We start from the raw sequence: 20,719 nt of genomic DNA on the forward strand, positions 1-20,719 counted from the left end.
GACAATTGCTTAAATTACAAGTAGAATTCTTAGTTTCAAGTCTTAGTCGACGGAATGCTGTGATTGAAAATATCAACTTCCTTTAAAAATATGCTAGAGATCAGACGGAGCCTGGTTTAGCAAGGTCTTAATGTACCTTGGTGTTAATCCTAACATATATTGTTCAGGTAATAACCTAAGATCGATTTTTGTTCCTAAGGATTAGGAACTTTTAGGCTGAGCGCAGTGGCTCACATCTGTAATCCTAGCACTCTGGTGGCTGAGGTGGGAGGATTGCTTGAGCCAAGGAGTTAAAAGACCAGCCTGGGCAACATAGGGAGATCTAGTCTCTACAGAAAATTTTAGAAAATTAGCCAGGCGCACGCCTGTGGTCCCAGCTATTCGGGAGGTTAGGTGGGAGAATCACTTGAGCCGGGGAGGTTGCAGTGATCTGTGATCATGCCACTGTGCTCCAGCCTTGATGACAGAGTGAGACCCTGCCTCAGAAAGATAAAAGTAAAGACATTTAAAAAGGATCAGGAACGTGTGTGTGTGTGTACGCGTGCGTGTTTGATTTGGGTATGGAAAAGTGAGAAGAGGCAGTTTGAGAACTTTTTTCCCTCTACTGGCAGAAAAGGGCCAGGCAGCCACAACCACAAGCAAAAGTAGGTTAGAGAAACTTGTTATTAAATTTATTTTTCTTTAAATACGTAACTTTCTCCCACCCTCACCCACTCCAGGGAGGAACAGAAAATCCCCACCCCCTTCCATTCTGGAGATTTCGTATCTAAAGCCTGAGAGGCGAGGATGAAGTATAAAAATACTATTTACAAAGGGAAGGAGGTATCTGTTGCTTAACCGTAGACACCCCCATCCCCACACCCCTTTTGATCAGAAAAAAAAAAAAAAAAAAAAAAAAAAGGCCCCTGGGAATCAATTTAAGTATAGAACTAGCCCTCCTCTAGAGGGGCCCACAAACCTCAACATGGAATAGGAAGCTCCGAGATTAACTGAGGAAGAGACTGAATGGATAGCACCGTGGGTCCTGGCAGGGGAAGGGCCCTCTCTTACTCTGGAGTCAGCTGGCGCCGGCCAGCCTTTGTTTCCATAGGTCCCATGTAAACACTGACATTTTCCTTTATGTCCCTGCTCTTCTGTTTCATACAGAGCCTCCCTCGCCTCCCGTGGAGGCGCTTGGTTCCTTGATCTTTCCTTCCTTCCCTTCTAACCTTACTCCGGAAGGAGTGGGAAGGGGAGAGAAGGTTGTAGAGAGGTAAGAGCCTGTCTCATCCCTTCTGGGTCAAGGCAGCTCATCCTCCTAATGGGAGCCTTGAAAGAGGACTTTCTCCATGTTCTTGATCGGGGTGGACACCTTCCCCCAGAACAGGGACAAGGCAGGTAGGTAGTCCAGTACCAGGAGACAGTGGTCTTGATGGGTGAGGCCACCAGCATGGAGTAGCAGGGAAGAAGGCTTCAGGAGGCAGGAAGTGGGGGCACATCTGGCACTGGTCTTGCACTGAGGGTAGAAGCCCAGCCCTAGACCACCCTTCTCATCACTGGGAAAGTGATCGTCATCACCCTACAGTCCTGTTGGTTGGAGCTGTGCAGAGGGACCAGACATCCATGAGGCAAGAGGTCTTCTCCAGGTCTCGGTGTAGCGGCAGCACTCACACCAGCTCATCCAATAGAATCCCAATGTTCTGCGTGGCCTCTGAGGGACTAGCAATGGGCTTGTTACACATGGGGCAGACACAGCGAACTTCCAGCCATTTCACCAGACACCTGAGAACAAATGAGGAATGGTAATCTCTAACAAGACAGACCACGCTGCTCCAGTTGTCTCTCAAAACAAGAATATCCCGTGGTGGCTCACAACTGTAATCCCAGCACTTTGGGAGGCTGAGGCAGGTGGATCACCTGAGGTCAGGAGTTCGAGACCAGCCTGGCCAACATGGTGAAACCCCATCTATACTAAAAATACAAAAATTAGCCAGGCATGGTGGTGGACACCTGTAATCCCAGCTACTTGGGAGGCTGAGGCAGGAGAATTGCTTGAACCTGGGAGGCAGAGGTTGCAGTGAGCTGAGATCGCGCCATTGCACTCCAGCCTAGGCAACAAGAGCAAAACTCCAACTCAAAAAAAAAAAAAAAAAAAAAAAAGAAGACTATCCCTACCCCTGTCCCAACCTAATCCCTCTGGGCTTTGCTCGGTGTTCACGTAGGACCTGGGGCATCATGGATAAGGGGCAAATAGAAAGTGGCAGAGACTGGAAGTTTCCAAAAGATGCTCCCTGATTATTTCTCCTTCGACGGGCACCCTGGACACATCCCCACGTACTTGCGGTGAAAGGCGTGTTGGCACGGGAGCACGCCTAATTCATCCTTCCCCTTGAAGTCTTCCAGACAGACTGCGCAGGTCTGCTGCAGAGAGAAAAGAGCAGGTGTGTGAGGAACTGGGGGAACCATCTCACTCATTCAACCCCAGACAAGAAAACTAAACTCTAGCCTAGTCTGTTCTACCAGGCAGAGAAACTTTTTAGCCATCCTTTACAAAACTGTATTGATGGCATGGTAGTCATTAACCATATGTGGCTGTTTAAATTTAAATTAACCAAAATTAGATGAAATTATAAATTCAGTCCCTAGTTACACTCACCACATTTCAAGTGCTCAACAGCCACATGGTTTCCATATTGAATGGCATGGATATAGAACATTCCTATTATCACAGAAGTTTCCACTGCACTGGAAAGTACTGTCCTAGAAGAATGGTTTTCAATCCTTTCTTGCCCAATACATTTGGTGATGTGGCACTTAATACCAACTAGAGGTAAGGATGAGGGCATGGTATATGTGATCAGTTATGTTTTTTTTTTTTTTTTTTTGAGATGGAGTTTCACTCTTGTTGCCCAGGCTGGAGTGCAATGGTGCAATCTTGGCTCACTGCAACTGCACCTCCCAGATTCAAGCAATTCTCCTGCCTCAGCCTCCCAAGTAACTGGGATTACAGGCATGTGCCACCACACCCAGCTAATTTTGTATTTTTTGTATAGATGGGGTTTCACCATGTTGGTCAGCCTGGTCTCGAACTCCTGACCTCAGGTGAGCCACCCACCTCGGCCTCCCAAAGTTCTGGGATTACAGGCATGAGCCACCGCACCTGGCCCAGTTACATTCTTTAAATCCAGACTTCCCACATCCCTACATATTAACTCCCTTGATCTCAGTTGAATTATTCTCTGAGAGAAAGGCTTGGGAAACATCAGCACTTGCAGAGGTGTAATAGACAAAATGAGGCCACGTCTAGGCAGTCTCATGTTTAGTGGAACTGTGATCCTCTCTGCTCCCAGACAACCACAAACATGCTCTGAGTAGGAGTGTCTGTGGTCATGAACAGGAGCCTTGGGAAATGGGTTAGGTGACCTTAGAGGCATAGGTAGGAAAGGAAGAGGATATGACTAATTCCTCAAGTCAGAGTTGAGGGGACTCAAGGAATTGGTGTATGGGTGGGAGTGGGGTGGGAGAGAAATGGCAGAGCCACAGGAATGAACACACTAGTCAGATCTAGTCTGTTAAGATGGGGTATATACAAAAGTAAAAGGACCTCATTTCCTATGATAACAACCAGGATGTAGGGGCTGAACATAGGGAAAGTTAGCTGAATTCTGTCTATGGCATGAAAGGGTACGACCATCCTCCTGGTAAAAATTATGTATTGTGGGACTCCTGGAGCCGTGGGGCACTACTTATCTAAACCCCTCTGTGATCCCTTCATGTCTTCTGCCTGAGGCTGTTCCAGGTGTAATCAATTCCACATATTAATTACTTGCTGAGATGTGTCTCCATTATTTGGCCAAAGGAGATATGAAGGCATGGACTAAGCAGTTTTCTGAAAAGCGTCCAGGCAGAGAACTGGAGCAAGGTGCTGTCTGCCTCACCTGCTGGGGCCCTCCTGCACACTTTCCTGGCACACTTACCCCATATAATTGTAACTTCTTGGCATCACCTTTAAGCACCACCTGAAAAGAAAGAGGAGGCATGATGTCCAAAGAAGAACCAACCACTGGGGCCAGCCAGGCAGTATCAACCAATGAAGGGAGTCCCCTGGACTGCCTGGGGCAAGCCGGACTTCAGACACTGAAGGGGTTTAGCCTCAGGGAGACCCAGAGGTGAGGCCAGGGGGATTCCTGCCCAGGAGAACCTGAGCCTGCCCTCCTTGCCTCTTCCTATCAGGTCAGGCAGAGAAGGAAGCTTCTGGGAAACACGCAGCACTTTACCTCCTTATATCCGTATCGCTCACTCTGTGCCTGGTTCCGGAGTTTGCTGGGAGAAAGAGAAAAAAATTAGAGAAAGCAGGTTAAATGGAACAATTCAAAGCAGGAGAGGCTGGCTGGCTGCTTGGGCATTCTTCCGAGGGCAGGGAGGGGTGCTTGTCCCATACACACCACAGGGCATACTTTGGACCTACGCAAGCCAACAAGGGTTGATAAAGGACTAAGACTCTTACTCGGGTTTGACAGCCTCAAAATTCACCACCAGGTCTCATACACAGATTGGGGGACCCTCCAGCACAGTATCCCCAAAAGCTCATTCACTCACCCTGCCTTTTTCTGGTCGGCAAATTCCTTCAGTCACCAAACTATATAGAAATCAACACTGTGTTTACTGAGTGTGCGGAAGTTAGACAGATATGCATAAAAGGGTTATTTCTGTTAAGCCAGGATAGCAGAATAAGTCTCTGTTGACCCTGGGGAATTTTCCACCCGGAGAACATAAGTATTCTGGAACCAAAGCACACTCTTCCCTTCACTGTGCCAGACAACACAGACGATGCCTCCTTTGTTTTCTTCTTTTCATTTTAAGCTGGTGGCCTGCAAACGGGCTGACTCTCAATGGCCAAAACATGGCATGCCGTTACTAATGGCAATAGCATAATATAATGGTTATGAAGTACTTGCTATATGTCGCTGGGACACTTAACATATTCATATATGTTCTTAATGATTCCAAACTCCAAGAGTGAGATACCTTCGCTTTTATAGATAAGAAAAATAAAGCCTGGCTGGGTGCGGTGGCTCATGCCTGTAATCCCAGCACTTTGGGAGGCCGAGGCAGGTGGATCACTTGAGTTAAAGACCAGCCTGGCCAACATGGTGAAACTCCGTCACACTAAAAATACAAAATGAGCCGGTGTGGTGGTGCATGCCTGTAATCCTAGCTACTTGGGAGACTGAGGCAGGAGAATCGATTGAACCCAGGAGACAGAGGTTGTAGTGAGCCGAGATTGCGCCATTGCACTCCAGCCTGGGCAACAAGAGCAAAACTCTGTCTCATAAAAATAAAAAAAGAAAAAGAAAAAGAAAAATGAAGCTCAAAGAAGTGAATTTATTTGCCTAAACATCACAGAGCTAATTGGTAGCAGAGTCTAGATTTGAATCAAAGTTGGTGTGATGACAGAGTCCAAGCTCTTTACCATATAATGTGGTCTGTTCCCCTAATCAGGTGGAATACATCATAGTCCTGAGAATATGATCTGGTCTTGGGACACACCCTACCTTTTATTAAGTTTACAACTCTGAATGGCTTGCTGTGCAAATGGCCGAGACCATAATTATACAGTGGATTTTTTGCCGTATTATTTTCAAGGAAGGGATGGAGGATCTTACATGCTGAACTCTGCAGGTAGCTTTAGAATGCCTCCTGTATGTGGGTTGGGTGGGATGGCTCATGCCTGTAATCCCAGCATTTTGGGAGGCCGAGGTGGGCAGATTGCTTGAGCTCAGGAGTTTGAGACCAGCCTGGGCAACATGGCAGAACCCCAACTCTACAAAATGTACAAAAATTCACAGGACAATTCACACGGCATGGTGGCATGCACCTGTAATCCCAGCTACTCAGAAGGCTGAGGCATAAGCATCGCTTGAACCCAGGAGACGAAGGTTGCAGTTAGCAGAGATCGCACCACTGCACTCCAGCCTGGGTGACAGAGCAAGACCCTGTCTCAAAAAAAAAAAAAAAAAAAGAATGCCTCCTGTATGTGTGCTATGGGGGAACCTTATGGAGCTTTTCCTGGTTTTCACTTCTTAACACAGTCCTGGGTTATTTGGAAGGAAACATAGAAACCCAGCAAGCCAGGAGAAGCAGGAAACTTTAGTCTGAGGACCAAATCCAGCTCACTACTTGTTTTTGCAGGGTCTAGAGGCTAAGAGTGGTTTTTATTCTTAAATGGTTGAAAACAGAAATAAAGAATAATGCCAACTCAGGTGGATTGCTTGAGGCCAGGAGTTTGAGACCAGCCTGGGTGACACAGTGAAAACTTGTCTCTTCAAAAATAAATAAACAAAAGAAAATTAGCCAGGTATGATGGTGCATGTCTGTCGTCCTGGCTACTTGGGGGGTCTGAGGCAGAAGGGTCACTTGAGCCCAAGAGTTCAGAGGTTACAATGAGCTAGGATTGTCCCCACTGCACTCCAGGCTGGACAACTGAGTGAGACTCTGGCAAAAATTTTTTTTAAAATAAATAATTAAAATAAATAAACAAATGAGTGGATAGATGGATGACTGACCCAAGTCAATAAAAGGGAGGCTCCAATCACAAACAGCCCCAGTGGAAGGGGGTGGGGTGAGAAGCTGAAGCTGCTCCCTGGGTAATGGAAGAGGCAGAAGACGGGGGCACAGCCAGGCCCGCAGCACAGTGCAGGGCAGATAAGATCAGGCTGCCAGCCTCCTCCATTGTTCCTGATAGGAAGTCAGGTGACCTGGCGAGGTTCATGTTCCTGGAGCCTCTTGAGAGCTCCAGTCCAAGTGGACTCATGCCACGGGCTTGGGCGCTGGGGCAGCCCATCCACCGTCCCCTCCCCTCCCCCCTCTCCCCACAATATCCTTTCTGCTTAAGGCAGGGCTGGGCTAAAGGCCTAACCAAGGCTCCCACTGTCTCATCCTTCACTTTGCAGAGAGCTCCTTGGTCCAGAAAAGGTCTTTGTACATACATACACATGTGTCTCTGTCCCAATTTCCAAATGAGCAGGGCAGGACATACCCAACGCTTAGGTGGCTACTGTTGCTTGACTGACACTGGGTTCAGCAGAGGTGGGAAGGAAGTGTTCCCATGGACAGGGAGCTCACAGCGGCCTTGAGGGAGAAAGACACTGTTGCTCTGTTATGAGGTACGTGCAGAGTAAATAAGGAAGTGGTGAAAAGCCTGTGTTTTTAACTGTCTGGGGAATGAGTGATTGCTATGCATCTTTGAGGCACCAATGTCTCACCTGCAATGTGGCTATACTTATGTAGCAGATGCTTTCTTTTTCTGTTTTCTGTACCCCAGGCACCTAGAGTACCACTTCCCCACCCATCATGCCTCTTGTCTGGCTGGATCCTTTAGTGGTTTTGCCCAGGGATCCTCCAAAACTCAGAACAGGGAAGGGCTTCAGAGCTGCCCCCTCATCCTGCATATAGATTTCAGCTCAGAAAGGATGAGATCATGATGAAATGTGGCCGAAAAGCTTGCAAGGAAAACAGAGCAAAAAGCAAAAACCCTGGGCAATCCCAGCTGGGGACCTAGTACCAACCAGTCTGGACAGGTGGCCTTCTCAGCTGTTGGGTGAACGCAGCAACTAAAAATATCCTGATTTCAATGAGACCATTTCTAGCCGCTGCCAGTGGGCTCTCCCTTTCCTCTTTTCCCTTTTAGAACAAACAATGCAGCCAGGTCCTGAAAATAATGTTTCCCTTCCTGCCTATTTGTACTTCCCCGGCCCCTCCATTCCTGTGTAGGGCAGAGGTCAGCGCTGAGAGAGGGGGAAGAATGAGTGAGGGGCTGGCCTTGGCCGCTGAGCTCACCAGGTCAGAAGTGGGGCCTATTTTGGCTGAGGAGGAAACCGAGAAGCAGGGAGAGGAAGTGGTGGCTTCTGCGCCTGTGTGTCTTTCTATATATAGACATTCACAGGCTACCATGTACCAGTGGGCCTCTGAGACTGTGAAACTCCAGGGTCAGCAGGCTTCAGGCAGGCTACAGACCAGGGCAGGGTGACGAAGGAGATTACTAAAGGAACAGGTGGTGCTCAGTAGCACCACAGTGGGGTCAGCTTTTAGCATCATGTGGTTACTGTTCTGTTTTTTGTGTTTTTTTGTGTTTTTTTTTTTGTTTTTTGTTTTTGTTTTTGAGAGGGAGTTTCACTCTTGTTGCCCAGGCTGGAGTGCAATGGCATGATCTTAGCTCACTGCAACCTCCACCTCCTGGGTTCAAGTGATTCTCCTGCCTCAGCCTCCCAAGTAGCTGGGATTACAGGTGCCTGCCACAGCACCCAGCTAATTTTTGTATTTTTAGTAGAGACAGGGTTTCACCATATTGGTCAGGCCAGTCTCGAACTCCTGACCTCAGGTGATCCACCTGCCTCAGCCTCCCAAAGTGCTGGGATTACAGGCGTGAGCCACCACGCCTGGCCCTGTTCTGTTCTTTGACCACAGCCAAAGAAAAAGAAATCAGCAATTCACAGCTCTCCAACCTGTCTTTCTGCAAGAACTGATCCTGACCTGCAAGGGGGTGGTCGTGGAGCCTATAGCGGCTCCTCTACTTCAAGGAATATGACTCAAAAGGCAAACACTCGGAAGGATTCGGCAAGACCCTAGCTCATTGCTACCAGACTTGTCCACCTCTGTATCTTCCTCTATGTATCACCTTGGGCAGATCCTGAACAGTCTGAGCATGAAGTTCCTCATTTATAAAGTGGGTCAATACCTATACTAAGGATTAAGCGAGCTAAATGTTTTTTCAAATGCTGACCACAACGCCTGGCCTATGGAAAGCCCTTAGTAAAGAGTGGCTAAAGGCCGGGCACAGTGGCTCACGCCTGTAATCCCAGCACTTTGGGAGGCTGAGGCAGGCAGATGGCTTGAACTCAGGAGTTTGAGACCACCTTGGGTGACATGGTGAAACCTCATCGCTACAAAAAATATAAAAATTATCCACAAAAAATTAAAAAATTAGTTGGGCATGGTGGCACACACCTGTACTCGGGAGACTGAGTTGGGAGGATGGCTTGGGCCCAGGAGGTGGAGGTTGCAGTGGGCCGAGATCTTACAACTGCACTCCAGCCTGGGCAACAGAGCAAGACTCTGTCTCAAAAAAAAAAAAAAAAAAAAGAAAACCTAAGGTCACACCTATTATTGGTTGATTTACGAAATGAACTCTGGTCACCCACTTCCTAGCCTAGAGTAGTTTTCTCTAAGTCATTTTTGTAGAGATGGAGTTTTGTTCCCAAGGCTGGTTTCAAACTCTTGGACTCAAGCGACTCTCCTGCCTTGACCTCCCAAAGTGCTACAATTACAGGCAAGGGCCATGGTGCCCGGCCTAGATGGTCTCTTGAAGCCCTTTGCCGCTTGGCATGTGTATGCTTCTCTGTGTGTGTGGTGGGCAGGGGGAGCAGGGAGGAAAGGGACCAAGGAGAGTTGGTTTTACAAACCCCTCTTAGCCTCATCATAAAGAAATCTTTGGTATTTGGTGTATCTTCATCCCTGTCTCCAGGATTTAAGTGTGAATTGCTTAACACGGGTGTGCGGGAGTGGGCAGGTTGGTGGTCAGGAAGAATTCAAGGAAAAAAACAGGCTTCAGGAAAGGGGAGGAGACAGGAAGAGAGGAGAGATACCAGAAATCTACCCTCACCTCCGCTTAATGGTTAGATGCAATCTTCAGACCCAACTGTACAAGAGGGAAGATAAACCAGTATCTCCTCTGCATAGATTTTTATGTGGAAAATTCTAGTTTCAGGGACCTGTGTGAAAAGTTCTGAGAAAGAACAGGTCCAAGGTAGCACCTGGGAGTGGTGGGGAGATGTGCCTGAGGGCACTTCCCCTTCTTAGAGGGAGCTCTTCCAGCCTTGGAGAAGATGGACTAGTACCTGCCTCTCTTTAGCTGCCTTCTAGCAAAGCACTCAAACCCAGAAGGGCATCTTAGGAATAAAGCCAGCAAAGCCTTTTCCTTAATCTTAATTTAATCTTCTTAAATTATTTGATTAGTCACCAGCCCAGACCACAGCTGATGTCTACCCAAGCATTTGGTAATGTGTGGGTGGAGGGGGAGACAGCTAATGGCCACAATGGCCCTAAAGACTACTAGCATGCCCTACTGGCCAGGGATGTTCAATATTCTCCAATGTACAGAACAGTCCCATACAATGAGGAATTGTCAATGCCAACAGTAAAGCCCAGTCAGAAACACTACTACTTTGATTCCCATTCTAAATACCAGTCATGCTCAAAATTTTTTATAGAAAACAGCCACCAGAGGCCGAGCACGAGGGCTCATGCCTGAAATCCCAGCACTTTGGGAGGCCGAGGCGGGTGGATGACTTGAGGTCAGGAGTTCGAGACCTGCCTGGCCAACGTGGCAAAACCCCGTCTCTACTAAAAATACAAAAATAAAAATTAGCTAGGCATGCACCCATAATTCCAGCTATTAGGGAGGGTGAGGCAGGACAATCGCTTTAACCTAGGAGGCAGGGGTTGCAGTGAGCCAAGGCTGTGCCACTGCACTCCAGCCTGGGTGATGAAGTGAGACACCGTCTCAAAAAAAAAAAAAGGAAAGAAAGAAAAAGTAAACAGAAAACAGCCACCAGTCCCCATGTCCTTCAGCAAGAGATAAGAGAAAGCGTTCCTGGAGTGTGGCGAGCCCTGCCAAACTCCAGGTCTTCTCTTGGATCCCTAAGCAATCAAGAATAAATGACAGTTTTTTAGGTTTGTTTTGGTTTTGGTTTTTTCCACTCTCAAAAATAAGAGCTTATAAGGCGGAATAAACAAGTAGCTCCGCCCGGGTATGGTGGCTCATGCCTGCAATCCTAGCATTTTGGGAGGCTGAGGTGGGTGGATCACTTGAGCTCAGGAGTTCGAGACCATCCTGGTCAACATGGTGAAACCCCATCTCTACTAAAAATACAAAAACTAGCCAGGCATGGTGGCATGCGCCTATAATCCCAGCTACTTGGGAGACTGAGGCAGGAGAATTGCTTGAACCCAGGAGGTAGAAGTTGCAGTAAGCTGAGATTGCACTCCAGCCTGAGCATCTCAAAAAAACAAAACAAAACAAAAACCAAGTAGCTCTCTAGACACCGGCTTGCTTCCTAATATTAGTATCTGGAGGGCTGACAACAGGTCCCAGGAGGGCAAAGGAACATGATGCTGGCATAACTGATGCCTACCTGTTCCCGACCACCCAAAGGGCATGAGTAGGAATAGAGACAGACAGACAAGGAAGGGACCACTAACTTTATTACTCAGTCACACAGTAATTCTAGGCAACCTTAGAATAACTGGCGAGGAGGTGGGATGCAGCCCAACCCGTGGTGACCTTATATGCTCAGGAACAACTTGATAGGCTAATGTAAATAGAAACACCAGATCCTCAGAGGCCTAGAGAAGGGCAGGCTCAGCCGTGTCCTCAAAGCGGTGGCTCCAGTATAAGACTGCTGACTCTGCTGTGGGACCCTCGCTCAGCTTACCCCACAACCCTGGTCTTCTCCCTCCTGCTGGACTCCCACCCCGGTCAGCCAGGGATCCACGCACCTGATAAAATAGCAGCAGAAGATAAGGCTGAGCATGAAGACAAAGATGCCTGTGCCGAAGATGACCATATAGATGTTGAGCGGAAGGTCTTGGAAACTGATGGGTGGCATCGAGCAGGACTTGTTGGTGCTAACCAGTCCCAGGCCACAGAAACACCCTGCAAAGGGAGAGAAAAAAAAAATCATTAGGGTTGGAAATTTACTGCTGGGCTGATAGCACTGTGTCAGCAGGATAGAAATAACCGGCAGGCTCTGGGCACCTAAGCCTCAGATTCAGTGGCTCCAGTTTTATATCCTAGTTCTAACATTTACTAGCTATGTAATCTTGAGTAAATCTGATCTACAAAATTGAATACTATCCAAAATACTTAAAACAATATCCCCATCTAAGGGACAATAAATTCAGGCAAGCTGGGTATGGTGGCTCACGCCTGTAATCCCAGTACTTTGGAGAGGCTGAGGCAGGTGATCTCGAGGCCAAGAGTTCAAGAACAGCCTGGCCAACATAAGACCCCATCTCTAAAAAAAAATAGAAAAATTAGCTGGGCATGGTAGCGCATGTACTACCATGTAGTCCCAGCTACTCAGGAAGCTGAGGTGGGAGGATCACTTGAGCCCAGGAGTACAAGGCTGCAATGAGTAGTGATTACACCACTGCACACCAGCCTGGGTGACAGCGTGAGACCCAATCTCTATTTTTAAAAATTAAAAAAAAAAAAAAAAAGAATTTAGGCAATGGGCAGAAACTGGAGAGCTTAATTCCATTAGGTAGGAGCCCATATTGCCTTAGCTGAGAAAATATTATTTGGGTTCCAACTCCCCCATCCCTAGCTAGCCATATGACCGTTAAGAAATTACCTCTAAGCTTCACTTTGTTATATGAAAACAAGCAAAATAGAGAGAGGAATGAAAATGAGCGCATAAGAAAATATGCTTTGTAAATTGCAAAGGACAATTGCAAAGGTCATTTGTCATTATTAAGCCACCTGTTCCAGAAGACAAGCCGTGCCAGGACTAGAATAGAAATTGTTCACTCCAAGTCCTGGGCCAGCATTCCAGAAAGTGGCGATGGGGGTGGGGAGGAGGTTGCAACTTCCCTTACTGTGGTCACCTTCCCTCTTTCTCCTCAAAGCCTCAATGTGTGGTACCAATGGCAGCAGCATCCTCTGGGAGCTTTTTAGAAACATATACTCTCGGGTCCATCCCTACCTAACTGAATCAGTACCTACACTGTTTTTTTTTTTTTTTTTTTTTTTTTAAAACAGAGTCTTGCTCTGTCGCCCAGGCTGGAGGGCAGTGGCGTGATCTTGGCTCACTGCAAACCCTGCCTCCCAGGTTCAAGCAATTCTCCTGCCTCAGCCTCCCGAGTAGCTGGGATTATAGGCGCACGCCACCATGCCCGGCTAATTTTTGAATTTTTAGTAGAGATGGGGTTTCACCATGTTGCCCAGGCTGGTCTCGAACTCTTGACCTCAGGCGATCCACCCACTTTGGCCTCCCATGGTGCTGGGATTACAGGCATGAGCCACGGCACCTAGCCAGGACCTACGTTTTAACAAGCTCCTCAGGTGATTCCCCTGCACATTCAGTTTGAAAAGCACTGGCCAGCCACTAGATGCATCCCTTCTCACAGGACTCAGGGATAAATACTGACTGGCCTACTCATCATGATAGTCACCTCTCCCTTCCCCCCTTGCCAGTATTTGGTGTTCAGGTGGGTACGTGACCAGGTTCTGAGCAAAGAAACAAAGAGATCTGCTGGAAAAGGAACTTTGCTTGTTTGTTTTTGGAGACAAGGTCTCACTCCGTCCCTGCAGGCTGGAGTGCAGTGGTGTAAACATGCCTCACTGTAGCCTCCAACTCCTGGCCTCAATGAGATCCTCCTGCCTCAGCCCCACAAAGGGCTGGGACTATAAGCATGAGCCACTGCACCCGGCAGGTTCTTTTTTTCCTTTTTTTTTTTTTTTGTGAGGGGGGTCATGTCTCTTAGAGACACCTAGAATTGTGATAGCCAAGCTGTAGCTGGAAAGAGCAGCTCAGTAGAAAGTCAAATGCTTGACCAGGCATGGTGTCTCACGCCTGTAATCCCAGTACTTTGGGAGCCCGAGACGGGTGGATGGCTTGAGGTCAGGAGTTTGAGATCAGCCTGGCCAACATGGTGAAACTCCATCTCTATTAAAAAATTAGCTGGGCATGGTTGCACACATCTGTAATCCCAGCTACTCGGGAGGTTGAGGTAGGAGAATCACTTGAACCTGGGAGGTGGAGGTTGCAAGTGAGCTGACATCGTGCCACTGTATTCCAGCCTTGGAGACAGAGCAAGACTCCATCTAAAAACAAAAACAAAAACAAAACAAAAAAAGTCAAATGGCTGAGGATGGCAGAAGGGAAAGGGAAAGAGGGGAGTCCTTGATGAAAGGGAGAGCTGGAATTTGCTGTTCACCTGCTGCATCCTAAGCACATTCTCATGCTATCAATTTAATCTTTGTACTGCCACAGTAAAGGTTACTTCCCCCGCCAATGGGAAAAAGACTCAATCATTTAGTAACTCGCCCACAGTCAAACAGCTAGGAAAGCCCAGCTCCAAAGGGTTCTCTGTACCCAGGCCTTGGGTTCTAGGCACTTTCCTGACATCTTGGTTAGGAGCCAGGATGCATTCACATGCCACAGAATTCTATATGCTAATAACCAGTGCTACTACAACTCAGCAGAAGGTGGCTTGAAAGACTGGAAGTCAACTTGGACATCAGTCCTCCTCATCCCTTACTGATGACTATATAACGAGCCTCCATTCAAACCTCTTTCAGGCTGTGCCCAATTCTACTGCCACAGCCCTATTGTAAACACTCATCACCTCCTACTGTTTCCTAGTTGATGTCATCCCTGTTTCTAGTTCCTTCTCTCATTTACCCCACACCCCTGACACATCCTCCTAGTTGCCTTTTTTTTTTTTTAATTTTTTTTAGACAGTCTTGCGCTGTGTCACCCAGGCTAGAGTGCAGTGGCACTATCTTGGCTCACTGCAACCTCTGCCTCCTGGGTTCAAGTGATCCTTCTACCTCAGCTGCCTGAGTAGCTAGGACTATAGGTGTACACCACCATGCCCGGCTAGTTTTTCTATTTCTAGTAGAGACTGGGTTTCACCATGTTGGACAGTCTGGTCTTGAACACCTGACCTCAAGTGATCCACCCGTCTTGGCCTCCCAAGAAAGTGCTGGGATTACAGTGCATAAGCCACTGTGCCCCGCCCTCTCCTTGTCGTTTTGATCTTGTATTTTACAAACTCATGACTGGCTTCAAGTCCTCCTAAAACATTCACCCTGTCCCTTCACAACTTCCTACTTAAAAGTTCTCCAATACTACTCCATGTGGGCCAGTCTTTTTCACTATTTCTTGTACAACCTTGTCCTTGCCTGCTTCCCTGTCTTTGTTTACACAGCTTTCCCTGCCTGAAACGCTCTCTCTGAGGCCCATCAAGCCTGTGATAGTCCAATAACCTCTCTTCCTTGAATTCTACAGCACTCATGACCTCCATCATTTGTTCTGGCCCCTGCTTACTCAGTTAACTGTCTTACATCGTTCCTAGCATTAAGTTACTTTAACTCAAATGTGCATTAAGCATTGATTATATGGTAAGTACTATTAAAAGAAAGCACAGGCCGGGTGTGGTGGCTCACACCTGTAACTCCAGCATTTTGGGAGGCTGAGGCAGGAGGACCGCTTGAGGCCAGAAGTTCAAGACTAACCTAGGCAACATAGTAAGACCCCACCTCTACAAATAATAATAATGATAAATTAGCTGGGTGTGGTGGTAAGTGCCTATAATCCCAGCTACTTGGGAGGCTGAGATGGGAGAATCACTTGAGTCTGAGAGGTCGAGGCTGCACTGAGCCACAATTGCACCACTGCACTTAGCATGGGCCACAGAGTAAGACCTTGTCTCAAAAAAAAAAAAAAAAGAAAGAAAAAGAAAAGAAAAAAAAAGATTAGATGATCTGATGATCTTACCACATAGGAAAAAAAGACACAAAGATTTTCACCATAGAAAGTGAGGCTCAGGCCAGGTGCAGTGACTCATGCCTGTAATCCCAACACTTTGGGAGGCTGAGGTAGGCAGATCACCTGAGGTCGGGAGTTCAAGACCAACCTGGCTAACATGGTGAAACCCCATCTCTACTAAAATACAAAAATTAGCTGGGTGTGGTGTCTGGCACCCGTAATCCCAGCTACTCGGGAGGCTGAGGCAGGAGAATTGCTTCGACCTGGGAAGCAGAGGTGGCAATGAGCGGAGATCGCGCCACTGCACTCTAGCCTGGGCAACAGAGAGAGACTCCCGTCTCTAAACAAAACAAAACAAAAAACCTGGGCATGGTGGTGCACACCTGTAGTCCCAGCTACTCGGGAGGCCAGAGCAGGAGAATTGGTTGAACCCGGAAGGCAGAGGCTGCAGTGAGCTGAGGCAAAGGCTGCAGTGAGCTGAGATGGCGCCACTGTGCCCCAGCCTGGGGGACAGAGTGAGACTCAAGAAAAAAAGAAAAAAAAAAGCCTGAACCCTCCTAGGTTTGCTGACTCCAACTTGGACTTTTGTATATTCTCCAGTGTCCGGCCTAGCCTAGAGTTTGGCTTGTTCTCAATAACTAGTTAACAGATAAATAATTCCCCATTTTCTTAAAATAACCTGGTCCCCTTGGCAAAACCTCCCACTTCAAAGCAGCAGGACTGATGTTTGGGAAAATTGCCCAGAAACTGCCCTCCGCTAATGGATCACCAGTCAACCAGCAAGTATTATTGAGGGCTTGCTTTATGCACTGACCTACACATTGTGGGAAAACAGAAAGTAAAAGTTCTTGTTGTGAAAGACTTTTTGATTAAGTTGAAATGAAAGAAATAATTAGCTACTAAACTTTGCTGTGCCCAACAGGAATTCCCTTGTGTCTAGGCTCTAGTAGGGGTTAGAGAGAAAGTGGTTTTCACCACCAGTCCCCACCCAAATATTTACTTTCTGTGGGTCAAAGAAGAACAATTTTCCATGAGGACATCATGGCAGACTGGCTAGAGTGACAAACTTCAGTCTATGCTGGAAAAGGGGCTCAGGACTTCCCTTCCAACAAGACCTGGTGCTCCCAGCTGTTTTCTCACCTCCTTCCTCAGCACTATTTGATGTTACAAGAGGGTCTAACCCCCCGTTTCCTTAGTTCTTCCAGGCACCTTTTATGAGCTGAAACCTCCTTTGGTTTCCAGTTCTGGGAACTTGCAGAACCTGGTCAGAGCTATTACAGAGGATATCTGTGCACTCCACAAGCACGATGGTCCCCGCAAGTCCTCTGATCAGTTTATCCCAACCATCTTATCCTGCCTGATAAAGGCTTCCCCTTTATCTCCCACTGATTGAATCAGTGAGCTTGGTATTTCACGTGATAAAGAGGTCGGTGGGAAGAGCATAGTCAAGAGGAGATGGTTCATTTGCTTGTGTTACTATTAAAGAAATGGCAAAATAGTCTTCTGGTCAAAAGCTGACACTGTAGTAAGTTTTTCTTTAAAACTGTATAAGGACAGAGAATACCAGCCCCAGGAAAGAGGGGCTCCAGGTAGTTTCTTAAGGGGTGAGGGAAGGGTTGCTTCTTCACAGGAGTCAAAGGACAGGATCTCTCAGTCACTTTTCTAAGAAGTGCAAAGAGGGCCAGACAAGGTGGCTCCTACATGTAATTCCAGCATTTTGAGAGTCCGTGGTGGGAGGATTGCTTGAGCCCAGGAGTTCAAGACCAGCATAGGCAATGTAGTGAAACCCTATCCCTAAAAAGTAGATTAATTAATTAATTAAAAATTAGCCAGTAGCCAGGTATGGTTGCACACACCTATGGTTCCAGCTATGCTGGGAGGCTGAGGCAGGAGGATCCCTTCAGCCTGGGAATTGGAGGCCGCAGTGAGCCCTGATCGTGCCACTGCACTCCAGCATGGTTGTCGGAGTGAGACCCTCTCTCAAAAAAAAAAAATTAAAGTAGGCTGGGCGCAGTGGCTCACGCCTGTAATCCCAGCACTTTGGGAGGCTGAGGTGGGCAGATCACCTGAGGTCAAAAGTTCAAGACCAGTCTGAACAACATGGAGAAACCCCCTCTCCACTAAAAATACAAAATTAGCCGGCCATGGTGGCACATGCCTGTAATCCCAGGTACTCGGGAAGCTGAGGCAGGAGAACCGCTTGAACCCGGGAGGCGGAGGTTGTGGTAAGCCGAGATCGCACCACTGCACTCCAGCCTGGACAACAAGAGCGAAACTCAGTCTCAAAAAAATAAAAAATAAAAAATAAAAAAAATAAAGCAGCAAGTCTAAAATCTGATATGAAAGGGGGCTGCCCAGAAAGGGCAGTGTTACTGACAGCTGCCTCATTTCTCCCTAAGTCTCTGTTCCATTGTCTCGGCCAACCTATGAAAGCACTGACATCAGAATGTCTCATCTCATCTGGCAGGCTGGGAGCAGGAATGACGTCAGACAAGGGCTGGCCAAGAAAGACCAGGGGATCTGGGAACTGCTTCTCTTTCCCAGCCAACGGGAATCTTTCCCAGATGCTAGGGTGCAAGGGCCTTCCTCAACCCCCATCCTCTGCCCCCTCTCCCACAAAACCGCCTATCACACACGGCTTGGTTCATTTTCAGGAAATGAGATCCGACCAGCAAAAGGAGGAAGGCGGGGTGGGGGGACGTGGGGTATACATGCTACCCAAACCCTGCCTCAAAACAAAGCCTCTTGACATAATTAATCCAAGATCTGGCAGGAGTCTACTCTCAAGAATGATTTCTTTCCCCCTGTAACTAGCTCGCTTGCCATACTGAGAGATAAGGCCAGCTGCTTCCCATCTCTCTCTCCCAGAAACTCTCCAAGCATCGGAACAACGCGGTCAAGACTAGGACCCCAGGAGGACTGGAGCGGGTGGGGTGGGGGGCGATTAGTATCCAAGGTTTTGAAGTGTCCCGCTCAGAAACACCTACCTTTCAGGTAGCTCGCTGAGGAATCAGACTCCAGCCTAACCCAGTATCACCTGAACCTCCAAAAAGCCTCAGGTGAAATGAACTGACTTAGAAGCATCACCCAGGCCTGGGGAGAAACGGGGCGAGGGGTTGTCGCGTCTGGAGGTGTGGCCTTCACTTGGGCTCAGGAGCAGACACCCTAATCTGGCCTTGGGGCCAGAAACACGGCTCCCGCCAGGCCAGCCTCGCACCTCAGGGACAGCCGGGCGCGGAGCTCTCTGCGAGGGTTTATCAACTCAGGAAAACGGCTTTTTTTTAGATGGAGTTTCGCTCTTGTTGCCCAGGATGGAGTGTAATGGCACGATCTAGGCTCACTGCAACCTCCGCCTCCTGGGTTCAAGCGATTCTCCTGCCTCAGCTTCCCAAGTAGCTGGGCTTACAGGCATGCGCCGCCACTCCCGGCTAATTTTGTATTTTTAGTAGAGACGGAGTTTCTCCATGTTGGTTAGGCTGGTCTCGAACTCCCGACTTCAGGTGATCCGCCCGCCTCAGCCTCCCAAAGTGCTGGAATTACAGGCGTGAGCCACCGCGCCTGGCCGAAAGCGACTCTTTAATCCAGTCTTCCGCAAGCACCCAAGCCACGCCAGCAGCCCGTGGGAAACCAACAAAGCCAGAGGACGCTACCCCCGCGCCCCGTCCCGCACGCTGCACGGTATACATATTTACAATAGCCTGCAAAGTTTCAGGCCGGGAACTTGAGCTCCCTCTAGGAGATCCCAGCCCGAGTGCGGATTTAATTCTCCTCCAACAACCACAACAAAGAACAGAGTTTGAGCGCACAAAGGCAGGGGAAGGGGGTAGAAGAGCCGGGCCGCCACACAAAGGCCGGGAACCCCTCGGCTCCCACGCCCCCGGCCCGCCGCCCGTCCGGAGGCCCCTTCCAGGCTCTGGAGGGAAACCTGGATAGTTTCAAATTCCGCGCTGTGCAGAGCAGAGTGGGGCGCCAGGACGCCTTCTCGACTGTCCCATTTCAGGAGAAACTTGGTTCCCGAGGGAGGACCAGCGCGCTGCTGTCCGACTTCGCACCCCGCGCCGCGGCTCCCACCAGCGCCACGTAGGCTCGGCCCTCGCCCCGGGGACTCACCGTTACACCACTGGAATGGGTGCATCAATGAAGTCGCGGTTGGCTTCCTCGGGCGAACGGACGCAGGCGGGGTGCCAGGAAGGCGGGGTGGGAGCACTAGCGGCGTGAGGGGCCGCAGGCGGGGTCGGGGCAGCGCGCTGCAGCCGCCCTGCTGGAGAAGCCGAACTCCCTCCGGAGTGGGGGTCTTTGACGAGGCTGGTGTTCAGCCCAACAAAGAGGGACGAGGAGGAAACAAACAAAGTCCGGCGGAGCAGAGCCGCACGGAGCGCACGCGCCAAGGGCCCCGGGCTGGGGGAATGTGGGGCGCCGCGGGGCGGGGGTGCCCGGGCGGCAGAAGCCCTCGGCCGGGGTAGGAGGGAAAAACCTTTGCCGGAGGCTCGGATCGGGTTCAGCGGCGCAGAGGTGAGCTGGCTGGGGTTCCGAAACTGACACCCGGCGGTGAACACCCCCTCCCTTTTACTTCCCCCACCAGCCCCCCAGGAAAACTCCGCCCCTTGTTCGTCACCCTCCCTCCGACCAATCGGAGCCTTTCTCCTGCCCCCGGCTATTATTTGCAGGCCCAGCCTCCCTTCCCTGGAAGCCGGGAGGATCTTCGCACGGTGGGTGCCTCCCACTTAGTCTTCCCAGGCCTGGGGAAACTCCGGTCTGCAGAGAATGGAGCGGCGACTTGCGATGCCCCGGGGTGGGGGCCTGCCTTTTGCTCAGGGACACCAAGGCAAAGGAACAATTACTGCCACATTGTTTTCCGCCTACAGATCTGTTATTTATTTACTTATGTATTTGGAGACAGAGTCTCCCTCTGTCGCCAAGGCTGGAGTGCAGCGGCGCGATCTCAGCTCACTGCAACCTCTGCGTCTCGGGTTCAGGTGATTCTCCTGCCTCAGCCTCCTGAGTAGCTGGGATTACAGGCGCTTACCACCATGCCCAGATAATTTTTGTATTTTTAATAGCAACGGGGTTTCGCCATGTTGGACAGGCTGTTCTCGAACTCCTGGCCTCAAGTGATCCTCCTGCTTCAGCCTCCCAAAGTGCTGGGATTATAGGCGTGAGCCACCGCTCCCGGCCCTCTTTTTCTT

The 20,719-nt window shown here is 49.0% G+C and overlaps 1 protein-coding gene across 2 annotated transcripts; it reads right to left on the reverse strand.

Annotated features, from left to right (window-relative positions):
* Positions 1-645: 645 nt before the first annotated feature.
* On the reverse strand, positions 646-20,138 carry RNF122 (ring finger protein 122). Of its 2 annotated transcripts, none has more exons than XM_003830748.7 (6): positions 19,644-20,138; positions 11,536-11,692; positions 4,257-4,302; positions 3,957-3,998; positions 2,318-2,400; positions 646-1,761 (listed from the first exon to the last, which is right to left on the reverse strand). In XM_003830748.7, exons 1-6 carry the CDS (start codon positions 19,666-19,668, stop codon positions 1,647-1,649), a joined length of 468 nt encoding a protein of 155 aa, XP_003830796.1. In that variant the 5' UTR covers positions 19,669-20,138; the 3' UTR covers positions 646-1,646. The 2 variants fall into 2 exon arrangements, with proteins under 2 accessions (XP_003830796.1, XP_008954420.1); XM_008956172.5 differs by lacking the exon at positions 19,644-20,138 and adding an exon at positions 18,521-19,601.
* Between the last annotated feature and the right edge of the window lie 581 nt (positions 20,139-20,719).

The sequence above is a fragment of the Pan paniscus genome, chromosome 7 (assembly GCF_029289425.2).
Source record: "Pan paniscus chromosome 7, NHGRI_mPanPan1-v2.0_pri, whole genome shotgun sequence".
Classification (NCBI taxonomy): Eukaryota; Metazoa; Chordata; class Mammalia; order Primates; family Hominidae; genus Pan; species Pan paniscus.

Bases quoted from the DNA above. Each gene is read 5' to 3' on its own strand.
- RNF122 (XM_003830748.7), bottom strand. From the start codon at position 19,668: ATGCACCCATTCCAGTGGTGTAACG. The intron at 11,693-19,643 runs GTGAGTCCCCGG...CTCCCTTTGCAG, and splicing joins CCCATTCCAGTGGTGTAACG to GGTGTTTCTGTGGCCTGGGA. The intron at 1,762-2,317 runs GTACGTGGGGAT...ATTTGTTCTCAG, and splicing joins CAACACGCCTTTCACCGCAA to GTGTCTGGTGAAATGGCTGG.